Raw genomic sequence first — 16,705 nt, 5'->3', positions numbered from 1 at the left:
ATCTAGTGCCCCCCTCAAGGCATCCCACCTGCCATCCTCCAGGGATGCATCCTGCAGGAATCCCACCTGCCATCCTCCAGGGATGCATCCTGCAGGAATCCCACCTGCCATCCTCCAGGGATGCATCCTGCAGGAATCCCACTGCCATCCTGCAAGGATGCATCCTGCTTAGTCTCTGCAGGTACCAGAGCATGATTTTTCAGAGAGCCTTTTTCAGAACATTTGATGCCTTCACTGAGGGCTTCAGAGTATAGATGCATTTATTTGTGTTTCACAGGTCTCAGAAATCATAAAGTACTTAAAATACAGCATCTTAAGAGGTGTCCTGCACTTTTTTCTTGCATTTACATGTAGTGAAAATTTCATCTGATGCCTTTTATGCTTCAGCAGAAGATAGAAATAAAGTAATTTTCTACTTCTGATAATAAGCAGATACTCATAATATGTTAACATGCAGATATAATAAAAGCAGAAACCCAAAATACCAGGCTTCCCTGTCTGGGAGCATTGAAAATACTATTTCCTTAGGAGAGAGAACATTCTGGTTTACTTTGCAGTCAGCTAATGGTAAAATGCAGTGATTTTTCTTGTAGGACAAGAAATATTAGGGAAAGGCTAGGAGTAGCAATTCTGAAAACTGATCCCAAACAGCTGCTCTGCAAGAGCATGCAAGTACCCCTTGAGGAGGATGACTGAAATGGGGATGTGCCTCCTGCTTTCACTCCCATCACTGGAATGGATTCATGCCCAGGTAGGACACATGCCAGGACCCTGCCCCAAAGCGCTCATACAAATCCTGTGTTCCCTGATGGCTCCCAGGAGCCTAATTTGGCAGTGTGGTGGGATTTGAACTCTGGGATTACACTGCCTATGCACTAGATGGTGGGCTCAATCCCCTTCTCCTCTTATCTCCCATACTGGGGACCAGATTGAAAGAGACAGTACCAAACCCGGACCTGAACCTGAGGCTTGCACAAGTGCAATTTGGCACATTTTAAGTGGCAGAAACATGAATTTCATTCAACAGCCCCTTAAGTTCTGGATCAGATGATATTGCTGCAAATTTTTACTAGGTTCAAAGATTCCTTCAAAGCACCACATTTCAACACCTCTAGTATGACATTAATTCTAGTACATGTTCATTTAAAAACAGCATTTAGAAATGAGCTTCTAAATATCGATTCTTAAGATGGATTGGTCCCTCTTGCAGTGGCACCAATCAGCAGCTGGTGAGGATCTTCCTGCTCTCCCAGGGAGCTGATCAGGGGAACGTTCTCCTCAGTGCTTCCCAAGCAGCCCCTGATGCTCCAGTCCCCTCCAGAGCCCCCTCTCCCGTGCAGCTGTGGTGTCACAGGAGCTCTGCTCAGCCTGGCCCCAGGCTGTGCCTGCCGTTCCCTGGGGGGCTCAGCGGCAGTACTCCCTCTCGATGCTGGCCATCAGCTCCTCCTCCGAGTAATCATACAGAATCGTGGGCTGCCCCAATGGCTTCTTGCTGCCTTCTGGGCACCTAGCATGGAAGGGAGCGAGTTAGTGGTGTTGTGAGAGACAATCAGGCTCTGAAGATACAAGATCCTTGCTTCATTTCTTTTTTTTGTGAATGGAAAGATTGAGCTGCATGTGGCTGGCTGAGACACAGATACTCTGTCAGGTCTGGTTCCCATTCCCCACTGGCACATTGCCTGCTGACATTTGCTATCACTTGGCACCAGTTCAGTCTGGGAGTTCATTACAGCACAACCCTTACAGTGCTCCAGGATCAAGCTCCCAGAACCTTTCAAGTTAGGCTCCAGGCCCAGCTAAAGGACAGTGTAATCTTTATGCTACTTTTAAGGTTTTATGCAAAAAGAGATTATTTTGTTCGCATTCATAAGGAATCTGAGTTTCAACCAAAATATGAATGCAGCTCCCTCAAACTGCTCTTACAGCTTTTGTTTCCACATCAGCACAGCCCTCCCATGAGTGGGAGCTGATGAATGACTCAAAGGGAACTGGTATGGGTTTTATTGGTGTTATCAGAGGTAGGGTACAGGAGAAATCTGTCCCTACCTGCGTAAGGGAGAACAGTGACAAGTCTTCTGCAGGCTTTGACCACTGTACCTCACGCTACCAATTAAGCCTACTTGGTCTTGCCCTCCAGGACTCGAGAGGAGCCAGCAGCTGACAAGGAGTGCTTCTCCTTGGCCTTGTAGAGCTCTGGGAGGTGAGCAAGCCAGGCTGTCAGGCTTGGAACACATGGCTCCTTGGAATGGAGGTCATGGTGAGGGGCAGAGCTAAGTGGGGAATTGAGCTGGTAAATCCAAACTGTAAAGTGCTCTGCCATGCCATGTCAACTAAGACTTTGTCACCATCCACTAGTGAAGAACAAGTAAACAAGAAAGAAATGTTTTGGTTTTGTGTGTCAGTTAGTTCCTTGCCAAAGAGGAGAGGTTTTCATATCCACTGGCATGGCTCCAGATCTGTCCCAGACTTGTTATCTATTGAACTCCTCTAAGGATGAGATCTATCCCAACCATTGCTCTTGCAGCTGGGATGAATAAAATTCATCCATTAGCATCCTTTAATTAAAAAAACTGAGGACCTGTTTACTAGACAAAATCACAGAAACTGCCCCAAAGCAGGTATATAAATGTAGAGTCAGAATTGAAGAGAAGAACCCTGAAATGCTTTTCTAAGGACACTTTGTCCTACAGAGGAGGTGCTTTCACACTGCTCTCCTTGGGCCAGGCAGCATCCTCGGGCTCCTGCCCAGCCCAGCTGCTCTGACCACGCTGTGTTTGCCATGCCTCCCGTGTGTCAGAAATAGCCTGGTGTTTTTCCTGGAGTCACCTGATGGCCAGCTGGTGACACTGGGTAGTGTAGGTATTCTACAGTTACTTACACTGCACTATGCCCTTGATGGCAAGTTCTACTAGCAGCAAGCAGGATTTAGCAACTGGACTCTTCTGCTTATTCAATTTATTCATTCTCCTGCTGAGGGCTGCAGGGTATCTGATTTCCACTGCACTAGGTAAGACCTGAGAAGAAAGCTACAGGTCCAAGAGCTCAAACCATACAGCAGCATTTACAAAGCAATAATGGGAAAAGAAGTGCAGAAATCTGAGTTAAAACACACAATTTACTGATTTAAACTCTGCATTGTGACAATCCTCTAACTAATTTTATGTTACGTGACGAATAAGAGGCAGAGCTCCTGGCAGCTTGCTTGCAGGCCCACAGAAGAGCCATTGTTTCTCTTAGCAGTTACATAATTTCCCACTGTTAATTATTCTCGATGCTTTGGTTTGCATGGAGAAAATCTCCAGGTAAAACTCATTGAGACACAGATGTGCTTTGGAAAAAGCAAAAACAGACTCCACTTCCTATGCATACCCCAGAAATGAGAGGAAAAGAGAGGGCTGCATTTCTTTCAAAAGCAAAGCAAGCTGCTGCTCATACTATTGCTATTTGTGGCAAAGTTCTGTATCATTTAATACAGGAAAACTGAAGTAAAATAAAAAATGAGAGCTTTAATCTGGATAAAAGGAGGAACTTCTGTACCCTGAGGACAGTAAGCAGAGGAATAGGCTGTGTGGTTACACAGGTTCCATCTTTGGAGGCTTTCAACACCTGATGGGACAAAGCCTGGAGCACTCTGCTCTGACTTCACAGCTGATCCAGCTTGGAGCCAGAGCTAGGAGATTGGACTGGAGATCTCCTGAGGCCATCCCAACCTAAACCTGCATCTCAAAGGCACATTGGCACAGCTACTTCTGCTGATCCTAGAATTCAGTGAGCAGCTGAGGAAGAGAAATCCCAAGCTCATGATGTGCACAGCACAAAAGCTGGTGGCCCACAGGCCTATTCCTGTGCTCCTCCAGCTGCTCCAGCAGCAGAGGAGCCACCTTGCTCCTCTTGTCACTACATGCCAGGGCCGCAGAGCCTGGCTTCACACACAGAGTCCACCTGAGGGCTGTTAGACCTTCCAGCCAGGAAAATAACTGGTCAGTACTCTGAGTGGAAAGATTTTCAAACCCCAGATGTTCTGGGGAAGGAGAGAAATCTGTGAAGGAGCAAAGCTGAGAGAGAAGGAGTCAGCTGAAAAGCAAATGAGGGAAATGTGCAGTGTGATAGGACAGCAAGGAAAAAGAAGGCTAGTGCAGCTCCATCAGGATTACTGGGCAGGCTTCTGGGCGCCTCACTGCTAAAATGTTCTTAACAGCTTGGAGGGAGTGTAGAAAGCAGCAATAAAAGTGATTTAAGAGGCTGGAGCAAAGCAATTTAGGAAAGAGGAAAGCAAGAAATGTGTTCGATTTCAGCTACAGGCTTCTCGGTGTTTAAAGTTTCTTAAGGGAAGCAGGAGTTATGAGTGGGGTTTTTTGTTAAGTGTAAAGACAATGAACTATGTAATGTGGAGAAGGAAATGCAAAGGACAAAATTAGACCAACAGTGAGCAAAACCACCTTTGAGCAAGATCCCAGCCATGGGGATAGCTGTCAGTGCCATATCCCTGGTGTCAGGCAGGTGCCTGGTGTGGGGGAGAGCTGCCTGCAGGCTCCTGTGACAATGGCCCTGGATGGGTGACTAGGGTGACAAACTCCCAGGCACAAACCTGAGCTAAGTGGCTGAAAACTAGGTTGGGGTGAATCTAGGCCAGTGTTTTTTATCATTTTGCTGAGGATGGGCAAGTCCAGGGTTAATCATTAAAATGCCTTCTGCAAGGCCTAGCAGCTGAAAAATGGGTCAGAACAACGCCCTGGTAACTGTGCCAGTGCCACGAGCCTTGGCAGCAATTATAAAATCATTCCTGTGTGCCTGGGCTGTGTCATCCACCCCTGAACTACCAGACACCGGAGAGCAGCTCCCAAAAGATTTTGGGGGAGTGAGGATGAGAGGTAACACAGCCCAACCAGGAGCACATCCAAAGTACTCAGAAGGGGCTGGTTCAGATGCTGATGTGGTGTCTGAACACAGGGGCATGTTCTAGGACAGGAGTGCACACCCACCTCTCTCTCACGTGACTGCCTATCTAGTTCTTCTTTCCTTCCTCGGCATGTGCTTCTCCTTTAATTGGCTTTGTAGGAATTTCTTCAGTCAGCAACTCTATCAAGACAAGGCTGACTTTTGCTGTTTGTAAAGTGTTTATCTAGAATGAGTCCAGCCACAGAAATGTGAAGGATGAGACACCTACACATGCACATTAACCTCTCTTTCTGTGGTTTGATTTGATTTTAATTGATTTGATGTCTTCAAAAATTTGTTGGGTGCTGGGCCGTTTCCAAAAAAATGTTTGCATAGTTCTTGCCAGCAGAAATTGCAATTCTGCTTATCTCAGGCAGTACAGGCACTTCACACATGAGCTGTGCTATGGGACTCTGGATATAAAGTAAATGTTATCTAAATGAAAATAATCTCCTGCTCTGTCATCCCAGATCAGAAAGCATTTTCTGCTGTCTCAAACCTTCCCCTTGTACATCAAAGAGGGTGGGAGAAGGAAAGTCCTGGCAGGGTGTGAGGGGCCAGTGGGTGCCTGGGGAGCTGCACAGGGGCCTGGCAGGGCTGGCTGTGCACCCCAGGAGGAGAAGGCTCAGTTGCCATCACCACCCAAAGCCCACTGAGGATGCTGGGAAGCACAGGAGAGGTTCAAGTCCCTGCAAGAGCACCTGTACAAGCCTTGCCAGGTGAGCTCCCTGCCAGCTGGGAGGGAGAGCAGCAGTGGGAGGGGGAGCAGCAGCAGTGCCTGGGCTCTGCTGACACAGCCAGCAGCACTGCTGGACATTAGTAGGTCACACACCAGCATCTGCAGATCAGTCTGCTCTGAGTGCTGCAGGAGCAGAGGGGCTGGATCAGAGTCAGAGCTTAATGCTGAAGAGAGTGGCTCTTCAATGTAAGGAGGTGATATTTTAAGATAGTCTTCCAAGCCTGTTCATTTCACCTGTTTTTTTAGCATGTGTTAAACTGTTCCCATTTCTGGTGCAGGCAGACTCAGAGGCTCACTCTGCTGGACAGCTTTTGCTTGTGGAAAATTTCTGATTTCTTTTGTTTGGCACCCAGAGCAGCAGGTCCCCACCATTCCCCTGTCCCTGAGGGACACTCTTGTCTCTAACGGGTGTAGCATGGGAGCACCCGATAGGGTTTCTCTTAAGACTCCTGGGGAGCAAAGAGACATTATTCTCCTTTTCCACATGCTGCAGAGCCCACAGGTGAATCAGGGCCTGAGCTCTTTGTTGGAGCAATTCTCCACAGCTTTGCACTAACTACTCCAACGTGCCTCTCTGACATGTGGACACCCAAAATTCTGACTGCTCACAACCTCTATACTACACTTGAGCTAGAGCCTGAATCTTTTCAAGCAGCACCTGATTTTTTTTTAATTTGCAAATAAGCAAAAGGGTGGAATATTTAGGGCTATAAACCACTTCACACCATTCCCAGCTCTTCTGTACAGTGTTACAAATGCAGAAAAAGCATAAAGGCCCCTTGCTTCCATGTGCTTTCCCCATGCTGAAGATACCATGAAAGCAGGGGATACTCACTGCTGGTCAAGGTTGTTGTTCTCTGGGCTTGGTGGGCTTCTGGTTGACAAAGCCTAGGATAGAAGACAAGACAGTTAAAATAATTTGAATTCAAGGAGGGTGATTCTCCACCTCTACTCTGCTCATGTGAGACCCCACCTGCAGCGCTGTATCCAGGTCTGGTGTTCTCAGCACAGGAAGGACATGGACCTGTTGGAGTGAGTCCAGAGGGGACAATGAAGATGATCAGAGAAATGGAGCACCTCTCCTGTGAGGACAGGCTGAGGTAGTTGGGGTTGGTCAGCCTGGAGGAGAGAAGGCTCTAGGGAAACCTTATTGCAACCTTTCACTACTTAAAGGAGGTCTACGAGAAACATGGAGAGGGGCTGCTTACAAGACGTGTAGTGACAGGACAAGGGATGATGGTTTTATACTGAAAGGGCAAATTTAGATTAGATCTTAGGAAGAAATTTTTACTGTGAGCGTTGTGAGGCACTGGAACAGGTGGCCCAGAAAAGCTGTGGATGCCCCATCCCTGGGGGCAAGGCCAGGCTGAATGGAGCTTTCAGCAATCTGGTCTAGTTAAAGATGTCCTTGCCCATGATGGGGAGGGTTGAAACTAGGTAATCTTCAAAGCTCCCTTTCAACCCAAACCATTATTTCTTTCTATGAAACCTATCTCTGTCTACAGTGGGCAACATGTCCTGGTTTAAACTCCCTGGTTTGGTTTAAACCTCTGTGGAGACAATACAGGTACAAGAGACTCTCCTTTCCTAGCCCTGTTCTGCTGGTTCTGTTTCAGCACTCAGGACAGCTGGGTGGCTGCTGGCTACAGAATCAAGATCCCTGAATGTTAAACCTCACAGTTTTCCATGAATGCCACTGTGCCACCAGCTGCAGGTAACAGTATGAAAATACCTGCTAAGGGAGGAAGTCACAGCCACATCAACCCAATTTTCACCTGACAAAGATGTTTCCTGGAAAAATTATCCATCTGGGGTGAAATATCCATTTTCCCTATGCTGGAATCCCCAGGCTTTTAATGGGATACCTGGGAAGCAACCAAAGCCAAACCTAATGGTATTTAAAATGGGGGCAGGGATGGGACTGTTCATCCCCAGCTGGGCCAGTAATAAAATGAACCCTCTGCAGCCAGGTACTACTGAGAATAATATATCTATGATCTTTTTCTACCTTTTCACTGTATTCTCACAGGGAAAGGGACTGGGACATGGCTTTGCATCTTAGCTTGTCATTATCGGTTCTGAGGTGCAATCCTGAAGCTGGTGGGCCTCCTTCATACAAACTACCCTGAATCCCACAACAAAACTAACAAGTTGAACAGGTTGCACCAAATCAGGGCCTTCCAGAAAACAGAAATGAAAAGCTGTTCCATCAGTGTGGAAAAGAAGAAAATATTTTCTGTACAATAAAAAAGGCAAGTGTCTTTGTTTGAGTGACAGGTGTCTGCTAAGGAAGGCAGGAGCATCCCTTGGAATGGAAAATGTAAACCCCTTCTCTCTGAATCACTATAATTTTGAAATTAAGGGGCTCTCAGGCAAAGATATGAGAATAGGAATAACAGTTCTTTACTGGTGTGTATGATAAAGCAAACAAACCACACCAGCTCTGGCACTAACACCACACAGACACAAACCCAGGCCCGGCCGCCTCAGCCGCGGCGCTTTCCCCTCAGTGCAGTTCCAGGCACGGCCAGCAGGGGCGCTGCTGGCTCCTGGCAGGCAGGGCAGGTGCAGTGACTCCCCCCTGCCCCATCTGCAGGGGGCGCTGTGGCGCGGGCTCGGGCAGCACACAGCAATGGCGGCTGGGCCCAGAGGGGAAGGGACAGACGAGAGGCTTTGCCTCACAGGCCTCTGGGGTGGCCAATCCCGCTGCCCCAGCAGGACTCTGGGAAGCAGCAAGCTGGGCCAGCAGGATGTGTCAGCAGGCAGGAGGTGCAGGGCTACAGTGCAGTGAAAGCTCAGAGCAGTGCCAAAGAGACAGCAGGGGTGGGATAGCGGTGGCCTAGCTCCCAGCAGGGCAGGCAGAGGCGAGCTCAGGATCCTAGACACCCGAGCAGATGGGGATGGGTCCCTGCTTTAGTGAGGCGAGGGTTAATAAGGTCCCACTTCAGTGGCTGATGTCACGAGCAGAGGCTCACCCCACAGCACAAGAGACAGCTCTGGGCTGGGCTCTGGCGGGAGCAGCAGCAAATTCCCTTCCCCAGGCAGCAGCTCCTACCGTGCTCCTCCAAAGCCAAGAGACAGAGCCAGCACCTTGCTATGGGTAGAACAGCTGCCCATTCTTTTAAAAGGTTGCCGAGTTCACAGGTTGGGCTACTTGCTGCCAGGGTGGAGTTCTAACTGTTTGTTATTGTAATCACCTGTCATTTGTTATTGTAATGACCTGTCGTTTTCGTTAACTACCTGTCGTAATTGTTAAGAATTCCCCCTTTGGTCAAGTGGCACCCAGCTGCTGCCTGGAATATGGCACCCAGATGGTGAAGAGGAGGGGACATCGAGTTGGCATGCAAATGACTCGGATCCAGCATGCAACGGGAGAAATCCCTCACCAAACCTAGAGCCAACACAAAATTGACAGATCGAAGTGATGTCTAGATGTGAGCAACAGAATCCAGTATCTGCTGAGACCCTTTTTACCCCTCACCCTAACCTAGATATCGGCTGGACAGAGGACCTCAAATGTCAAATCAAAAAACAGGGAATCTCTTGATGCTCTGGTGAGGACAGAGGCCCCAGCTCTGCCCACAGACCAGTGGACAAAGCTGCGCTCTTTCTCCTCCTCCAAGTCACTCCTGGGAACAGCGGCTATGTGAGCATTTCAACCTGCCCGACTCTCACAGTACCTCTGCCCCTCAGAGAGAAACTCCCAGGTAAGAGAAGTGCAGCCAGATGCCCTCCTCCCCTGAGCATGGCCACTTTTTTTTGTTTTTCTCAAGTACCCCGTTGTTAGTGTTTTGTAGCAACTTATGGGGGAAAAAAATCCCTAAGTAAAAAGGAACAAAAGGAAGGAAACCTAACCACCAACCTGAGGCAAAGGAACCAGGGAGAGGTGTGGAAAAGCTTGCAATGCAGAGCCGTTGCCTGTTGCTCTGCTGTGTTTCTGCAGGGCTGGATGGGATCAAGTGATTCCTCAGGAAGATCATGTACATGCTCTCAGAATAGCTCAAACCTGTGCTGCCTCAAGGTCATGCACGGGACTGGTGCTGGAAAGTGTGGGAGCTTTGGAGGGGCAATGCCCCACTACAGGCACTGCTGGTACAACAGTGATGGCTTCACACACAGTTTTGTGCCAATTAAAATCTGTTGGTATTGGTCATGCTTGTGTGTGCCATCCCCTGGGTAGAAATGTCCACTGGGGTGTCTGCAGGTATTGCATGACACCTGATTTTAATTTGCTAGGCTATTTTTTCACTACATTCCTTCCTCAGCTGCTTCTCACAGGGGATGGACAGGAGTTGAGGTTTAAACACTGTGGTCTCAGACACTGAGAGGCACACAGAGAGGTGCTTGGTAGTGAACTGCTCAGTTCTTCCCTCCCTCTTGCAAGGGCTTTGTGCTGCTGTGGTCACCTTTGGCTCCCATGCTTCAGCAGATGAGGAGAGCTGCAGCAAGGACACCTCTCTGATGGTTCTGGCTGACATCTCTTCCAGGTGAGCCCTTAGTAGCTTCTGTTTCAGGAGCCAGGAAAGGTATCTGTTGTACACTGTGTTTCCCATCCTAGCTGCTTTTGTCAAAAAAATACAAAAGATGTTGCTGGTTTTTCATCAAGTTTTAGCGTAATACCTGTCAAAGGCATTTCACATCCTTTCAAAAGAGTCCCTGCTCTTTGGCAATACTTTGTTTTCTCTGGAAGAGGCTGAACTACTCTAGAAAGAGCTTCTGGGTCCAAGCAGAGACAAGGGTATGTGAGAAAGCTGACAGTGAGGTAAGACAGTTCTCTCCTGGTTATTTATGATTGTTTCTTGGCAATCTCCCACATGCAACAAGAGCAAGAAGCAGTGCCAGGAGAACAGCATGCTGAGCTCTGATGGCTGACTTCTCCTGGGACTGCATCCCACAATGCAGCTCCTCATCCATCATCCACTGGACTACTGTTGAGGCCCGAGTTTCCTTCCACCAGGTGAAGAACATTATTCATCCTCAGCACCAAGGGAAATAGAGTTCTTTAGGAGTGCTTTGATGATGTTTTTCCCACAGTGAGAACCCAGCTTCCAATACTTCTGTGCAAAGGATGGGTTTGGATCATTCCAGGGAGGGGTTTGGATTGTACAGTAGGTTGTCTGTTTTTTCTTCCCTTGTGGCTGACTCCTCCGTATTACGAGCTGTACGTGTTGTGTGGGTGGAAGACAGAATTAATTCGTCATCAGGATAGTGCAGCTCTGGTTAGCAAAATCTGCTTCTCTGTGCAAAACCTGCCCCCACCTTTTCCAAGGGATCTGTCAGCAGCAATACTTATTGCCCAAGAGAATTTGGAACTGGCACATGTAGATGTCTACCAACATTTCATCCAGTGTGTGAATCAAAAATGGTGGCAAGTGAAAACAAGAGGCACCTCCAGCCTCTGCCTTCTCCCTGCCACGAGAGTCTCCACAATTTGGGAGCTGCTCCCAGTTCCTGCAGGCAAAGGCCACTTGGCTGGGGTGCCTGGGTGACATCGTGTGCCGGGCAGCAGGCAGGGAGCAGAGCACAGGCTGCCCTGGGCTGTGAGACACAATAAACACTGACCCCACCCAGCCGGCTGGGGAGTGCTGTAATGGGTGTCTTGCAAGTTCAGCACATAATTAGTCTTAGCCCTTTATGTGGGTTAGGATGATGTGCATGTCAGGACACTTTAATATTATGGGTTCCTATCCTACAGCTAAATAAGTAATTGCTGGCCTGGTTGGCCTGTGTCCTGGTAAGAGTTAAATGAAGTCAGCTTCTCCTTTCTGCAGCTTGCAGTCATCTTTTTATTACTCATCTAGACCATGGCGTGTCTCCTTGTTTTCCACCTCATTCTCAGCACAAGCATCCTGTGCTGACGTCTGCTGTGCCACAAAGCCCCACATCACCCCCTCCTCCAAGTTTAAAGGCTTGGCTATTAAGCTCACCCAGCATGTATCCACATTTAATTTAATGTCATGACATGTGGGGTGGAAGGGTTTGACAGTCATTGCTCACGCAGCTCAGCCATCCTTTAGGGCAGCAGCTCCTGGGAGCAAGGCAGAGCTGAGAGCTGGAAGCAGGAGCTATTTCTCTCTGCTGCATGCATAAACCAGCACTCCTGGCGTGCAGCTTCCCACTTCCCCCAGTCCAGTGCAAGTTCCTCATGGCCCTGCCAGCCCTTAACCCCCACTTTCTCTGTCAGCTCCAGCAGCTATGAATAAGCTGGGTGAGAACACCCTTTCCTGGAACCTTCCACAGGGTGATCTGGAGCCATGTACCTTTGGAGGCTCTAGAGCTGCTCCCAAGCTGCACTGAAACCAGCCAGCTGCAGTCTGGACTACTAACATTGTCTTCAAAACTGAGAGGCCAAATTCAAGCTCTCTTTGAGATGGTTCCTGTGCTGGTCCCTAAGCAACACCCAGTCATTATTTGAGAAACTACAACCTGGTCCTAACCAAAAATCATGCCAGCTCAGTGGGGCAGACCGTCATGCTCCAGTGCCAGGCAGCTGCTATGGTACAGTTTACCATATGGATATAGCCCTGAGATGCAGCAGAAATACGGACTCTGAGTACAGGTGCAACTCATCCAGGGAGTGACTGAGCCCTGTTAAGTACCTACATAGGAGCAGTGTGGTCTCTGCCAGTGCTGGTCCATGGGGTGTGGTTTAATAGCACAGCATTCTGACAAAGGTATACCAGTGCCTCTTTCCCTGCCTCTGCTCCTCCCAAATCCCTCTTCACAAACACTCCATGAACTGGACCAGTGGATCAGTTTGAGCTGAAATGCCAACCTGCTGCCGTGGCAGGGAGGGAGGCTATCAGTGGAGAGCACTGCAGGTGCAGCAGCAGGGCAGCACCCTGCAGCACTGCCAGCACAGGACTGGGGCTGAGATAGGCAGCACTGCTGGAATCAGCCTCTCCAACCCACAGCCAGTACTGCTGGCTAAAAAAAGCAGCTTACCTAGGGTGCCAGTAGGTGCCAAACGTGACGCAAGGCCCCAGCTGCACCCCAGGCAAAGCACTCCCGGGCAAAGCACTTCCAGCTTTGCTTTGGTCTGCAGCAACATCCTCTGGCCAGCCAAGGAATTAGGAGCAGGCGGTGGACGGGAAGTGGGCAGGGATGCAAGGAGTTCCCACGCTTCTCCTCTCCTGCCAACTAAAACAGCAGCTCCCAGCTATTCTGCACATGCCCTGGGCGTACTTTTTAGATCACAAATAGTTTCCAGGGAAAAAGCCACCCATGCTCTGCCAAGTGAAAGGGGGGAAGTTGTGGAAAATACCTAGTCAGCAGTTTTCCAAGTCCAGGTGCAACACAGCTGTGCTGGGAGGGTGATGCTGGCTGAGGGGACAGCACAGCTCACTGCTTCTGGGCTCTGGTGAAGTTTCAGGTACTTTGAACAAGACAAGAAATATAATGGGGTAGAGAGGGAGACCTTTAATTCAGCAACCACCAGATCTACAACTGGACAATAACTACAGAATCTGAAATAATCTGACTTTGGGAAGTTCAGGGAGTCCCAGATATACAGCTGGAGATGACATTTTCTAAAGGCCCCATGCTCCCTATGAAATTAAAGCACAATGTCTTGATTCGAGGGCATTTTTGATTTTTAACACAACCAGGAAGAAAATGTTGACATAAACTGCTAACAACGTGGTATCAGAAAGATCAAATTTCTGTTTGAGGGAAGCACATTTTAACAAGAGTAGAAAAATAAACCTGAGTTCCTGTAAGAAGCTAATGGGGCATGGCATTTAATGTCCCTTCAGGACCCTTTTGTGTTTGCAGCTGGGAATTAGCAGCCAGCCACGAGGTGACGCTGTGCCACGTCAGTCTGCAGAAAAAACATCTGGCTGAAAAAATCAGGCAAAGCTTTGAACACTCGGGTGTTTTAAAATTATATTATAGTCCCTCTAGGAGTTGGTGAATACACCCTCTAGCTGTGCTACTCCTGTGCTGCAGCTGGGGTGATTTGCCTCATGGAATCACATCCAGTCTCCAGTCAGGAGGAGAGATGGTGCCATGGAAGCAGCTGTTAAAACTGAAACCCTAACATGTCTGTATTATTCCTCCATTTCAGGAAGGCAATGGGGAAATGCCTGAGGCCACGGCCTCTGCCCTGGCTTCTACCAAGAGTTGCCACCCCTGCTCTGTGCTGCAGCAGCACCTGCAAAGCCTCAACTACATTTTTCTGTCTTAAGCAAAGAAACAAGGAATAGCACATACAACTGTCTAGAATTGAGAGCAAAGCTGAAAATGGATGTTCAATGCTGACAAGAAGTGTTGGGGTCTGCTCTGAGGCATGTGCAGGTTTCCAGGATTTGGTTCCCAGCCTGCTGCTGTGATATGCTTTCACCCTTTTTTGCTCCCAAGCACTATTTGAATATAGTAAAGGTGGCTCAAGTCTTTAAAGGCAGCTGCATGCTCCACCAGCCCTTGTCACCTGGCCTGAGTGCCCATCAGTGCTGCCAGCTCACTGCTGGATGGCAAATTGTGCCAGAGTTCAGCTGTGAAACACAGCATGGATGCACATCACACCCAGGAGAAACCCAGCTGTGACAGCAGAATGATGAGTCCTGTTTGCAATTCTGCTCTCTTCTGACTGGTGTCAAAGGTCTCTTCTACTCCCACTGGCCACAATCTGCTCCTCCAGGGGCCACTTCTCATCAGACTTTCTTACTGTGATACCTCCTTGTTGCCTTTCCTCTTCCTGCCTCACCTTTCCCCCATTAACTCTGTTGAATTAACTCATCTTTTCTTCTCTAAAATTTCTTTGCTTATCCTCCAATTTGAACAACTGAACAGGGCAAAGAAAGCAAGTTCTTACCACAAGACAGAAACTACAAATGACTTTAGAAGCTGTCAAGACTGAGAGAAATTGCCCTAAAATTACGAGCGATGCAATGAAGGTGATATCCCTTTCCAGAAACCTCCTCCCCCAGCCTCCTGGGAAGGGTGGGACTGCAGTTTGCACAACAACCTAGAAGACTAAATTGCACCCAGTAAACAACCAAAACCTGGTGCTCCAAACAGTTTCCTCCCTCCTTTTCACAGGCATGTGACTTTTTAGGCCTCAAGGAGTCAGAATACTAAGCCCACGACTTCTGTCTCTGCCATCTCAGGTTCAGGAAAATAAAGTGCTACCAAAAAAAGCTTCAAGTTTGCCGTGAAACTACCTGAGACTTCTCTTAGCAGCCTCTATTCTCATAAGTAAAGACAAATGGGAGAAGTCAGGAGGATTACTCCTAAATGAGAGGCCCTCAGAAGAGCAAGTAGTGCTGGAGTAAGCTCCATTCATTCTGCAGGAGGGTTTGGAGTTTAAAGAGCAAGGAAAACAATATGTCAATACAAGATGTCTGTTTTTTTTTCTTCAATTTCCAAACCTTACTTCGAGGTTTTTCTTTAAAACCTGTCTAAATAAAGGGTTCTCATACAGAACCCTGCCAAGTTTCCGAATGGAAAATTTAGTTTGTATTAAACTAATCCCATGGATGTGCAGTTCAGTGATGGAAATGATACCCTTCTAAAGAGTAAAACTGAGGCATGCAATGTAGAATGTTCCTGGGTCCTAAATATTTCTTTAAATTTTTGAATTTATTACTTTATTTTGACAACTTGCGTGTATCTGTGGAGAGCAGTGTTTATCTAACAAAAAACACACAGCTTCCAAAGCCAAGCTAAGATGAAAGATGTCGGTGATTTTTGACCTCATCACCAGTTGATATATATGATGCTGTTATTCTTGGATTGGAAAAAAAGCCCAAAAGATAAATCTCAACTCCCTCGGAAGCAAATCCATTATTTGTTAAAGAGACTGAAATGTGCCTTTAGGACGAGCCAGACTGCAGTTGCAGCAGATTGGCAAACATTAAGGGGCAGCTTTATGTTCACATTTTAAACCTTCTGTTTACAAGCCCGACCCAGGAAAAAGCAGGAACTGAACTTTAAAAAGTCGACCTATTTTTCCAAGTCAGGAAAAGAAACTTCCAGTAGCACCGGGAGACCGAAAAACGGGATGGCCCCTCTCGGGACTAGGTTTGCCTTGCACCGGAGACTTAAAACGCAAAGAGAACAGCAAAGAGAAAACGCCAAGAAAGCAGCAAAGAGAAAACGCAAAGAGAGCAGAAAAGAGAAAACGCAAAGAGAGCCTGGAGCCTGGCTCGCAGCGAAGATCAAAAGAATGTAACGCTGTTGATGTTCGGAGGAAGCCGCGGCCGCGGCGGGTGGCGCCGGCTGCGGCAGGGCTGCCCAGGGCGGCGGGGACACCCGGGCTGGGCTGGGCTGGGCTGGGGGCCCGGGGCCACCGCCGGGAGGGCCGGGGGTCCCGTTCGGGACCGGCGGGCACTTACCGCCTGCTGGAGCGGGGCCCCGCCGCCGCCTCCCGCCGCCTCCGCACCGCTCCCGCCGGCCCGGGTCTCGGCGCTGCCTCCGGCAGCCGGGGCTCGGCGGCCGGGGCCGGGCGGTGCCGCCGCCCCCTCGCCGTCGGCCGGCGCCGTCCCCGGCGGGTCCCGGCTCTGCCCCGCTCTGCCCGCGAGACCCCGCCGCCGGCTGCTGCCGCTGCCCATGGCCGGAGCCGCCGGGAGCCGCCGCCTCTCCCGGCCGGGGCGGGAGCGGCGCTCGGCGGTCCGGGAGCCTTTCGGGGGGAGAATCCCACCCCGGAGCGCCCCGGGGCCGGGGGAGGGAGCGGCGGCGCCGGGGAGGGTGCGCGGCCGTCTCTGATCGCGGTTCTGGGCAGGCTGCCGCGCTCCCCTGTCCCTTCCAAAAGTTTCCAGCCCAGCCCGTTAGCTCGGGCCTCCCAAGCACCAGATCCTTACAGACATTTCCCCGGGCTGGCGGAGGACATTGTTGTCATCCTCGGGAGCCATGCAGCAGGAGCAGCACTCCTGGGCTACACTTTAGCACAACTCTCACGGACGGGTCCTGCAGAGCTGTGGAGAACAGCCCAGCCCGGGGGATGCCCCGCGGGGAGGGTTTGCGGCACTGAGTGCGGTTCCGGCCGTGTGCCTGGAGTTACAGGGAAGCCCCCGGGCAAGGGGTGCGCCA

The 16,705-nt window shown here is 49.4% G+C and overlaps 1 protein-coding gene across 1 annotated transcript; it reads right to left on the bottom strand.

Annotated features, from left to right (window-relative positions):
- Window positions 1-242: 242 nt before the first annotated feature.
- On the bottom strand, window positions 243-16,404 carry CYS1 (cystin 1). Its single transcript, XM_071440963.1, has 3 exons — window positions 16,012-16,404; window positions 6,513-6,565; window positions 243-1,507 (listed from the first exon to the last, which is right to left on the bottom strand). The coding sequence occupies exons 1-3, from the start codon at window positions 16,225-16,227 to the stop codon at window positions 1,405-1,407; spliced, it is 372 nt and encodes a 123-aa protein (XP_071297064.1). The 5' UTR covers window positions 16,228-16,404; the 3' UTR covers window positions 243-1,404.
- Between the last annotated feature and the right edge of the window lie 301 nt (window positions 16,405-16,705).

Source organism: Agelaius tricolor, unplaced genomic scaffold (genome assembly GCF_023055355.1).
Source record: "Agelaius tricolor isolate 1412-34295 unplaced genomic scaffold, bAgeTri1.0.p SCAF_1, whole genome shotgun sequence".
Taxonomy (NCBI): Eukaryota; Metazoa; Chordata; class Aves; order Passeriformes; family Icteridae; genus Agelaius; species Agelaius tricolor.
The sequence above is the reverse complement of the archived record's forward strand: the minus strand, read 5'-3'. Positions and strand labels throughout refer to the sequence as shown.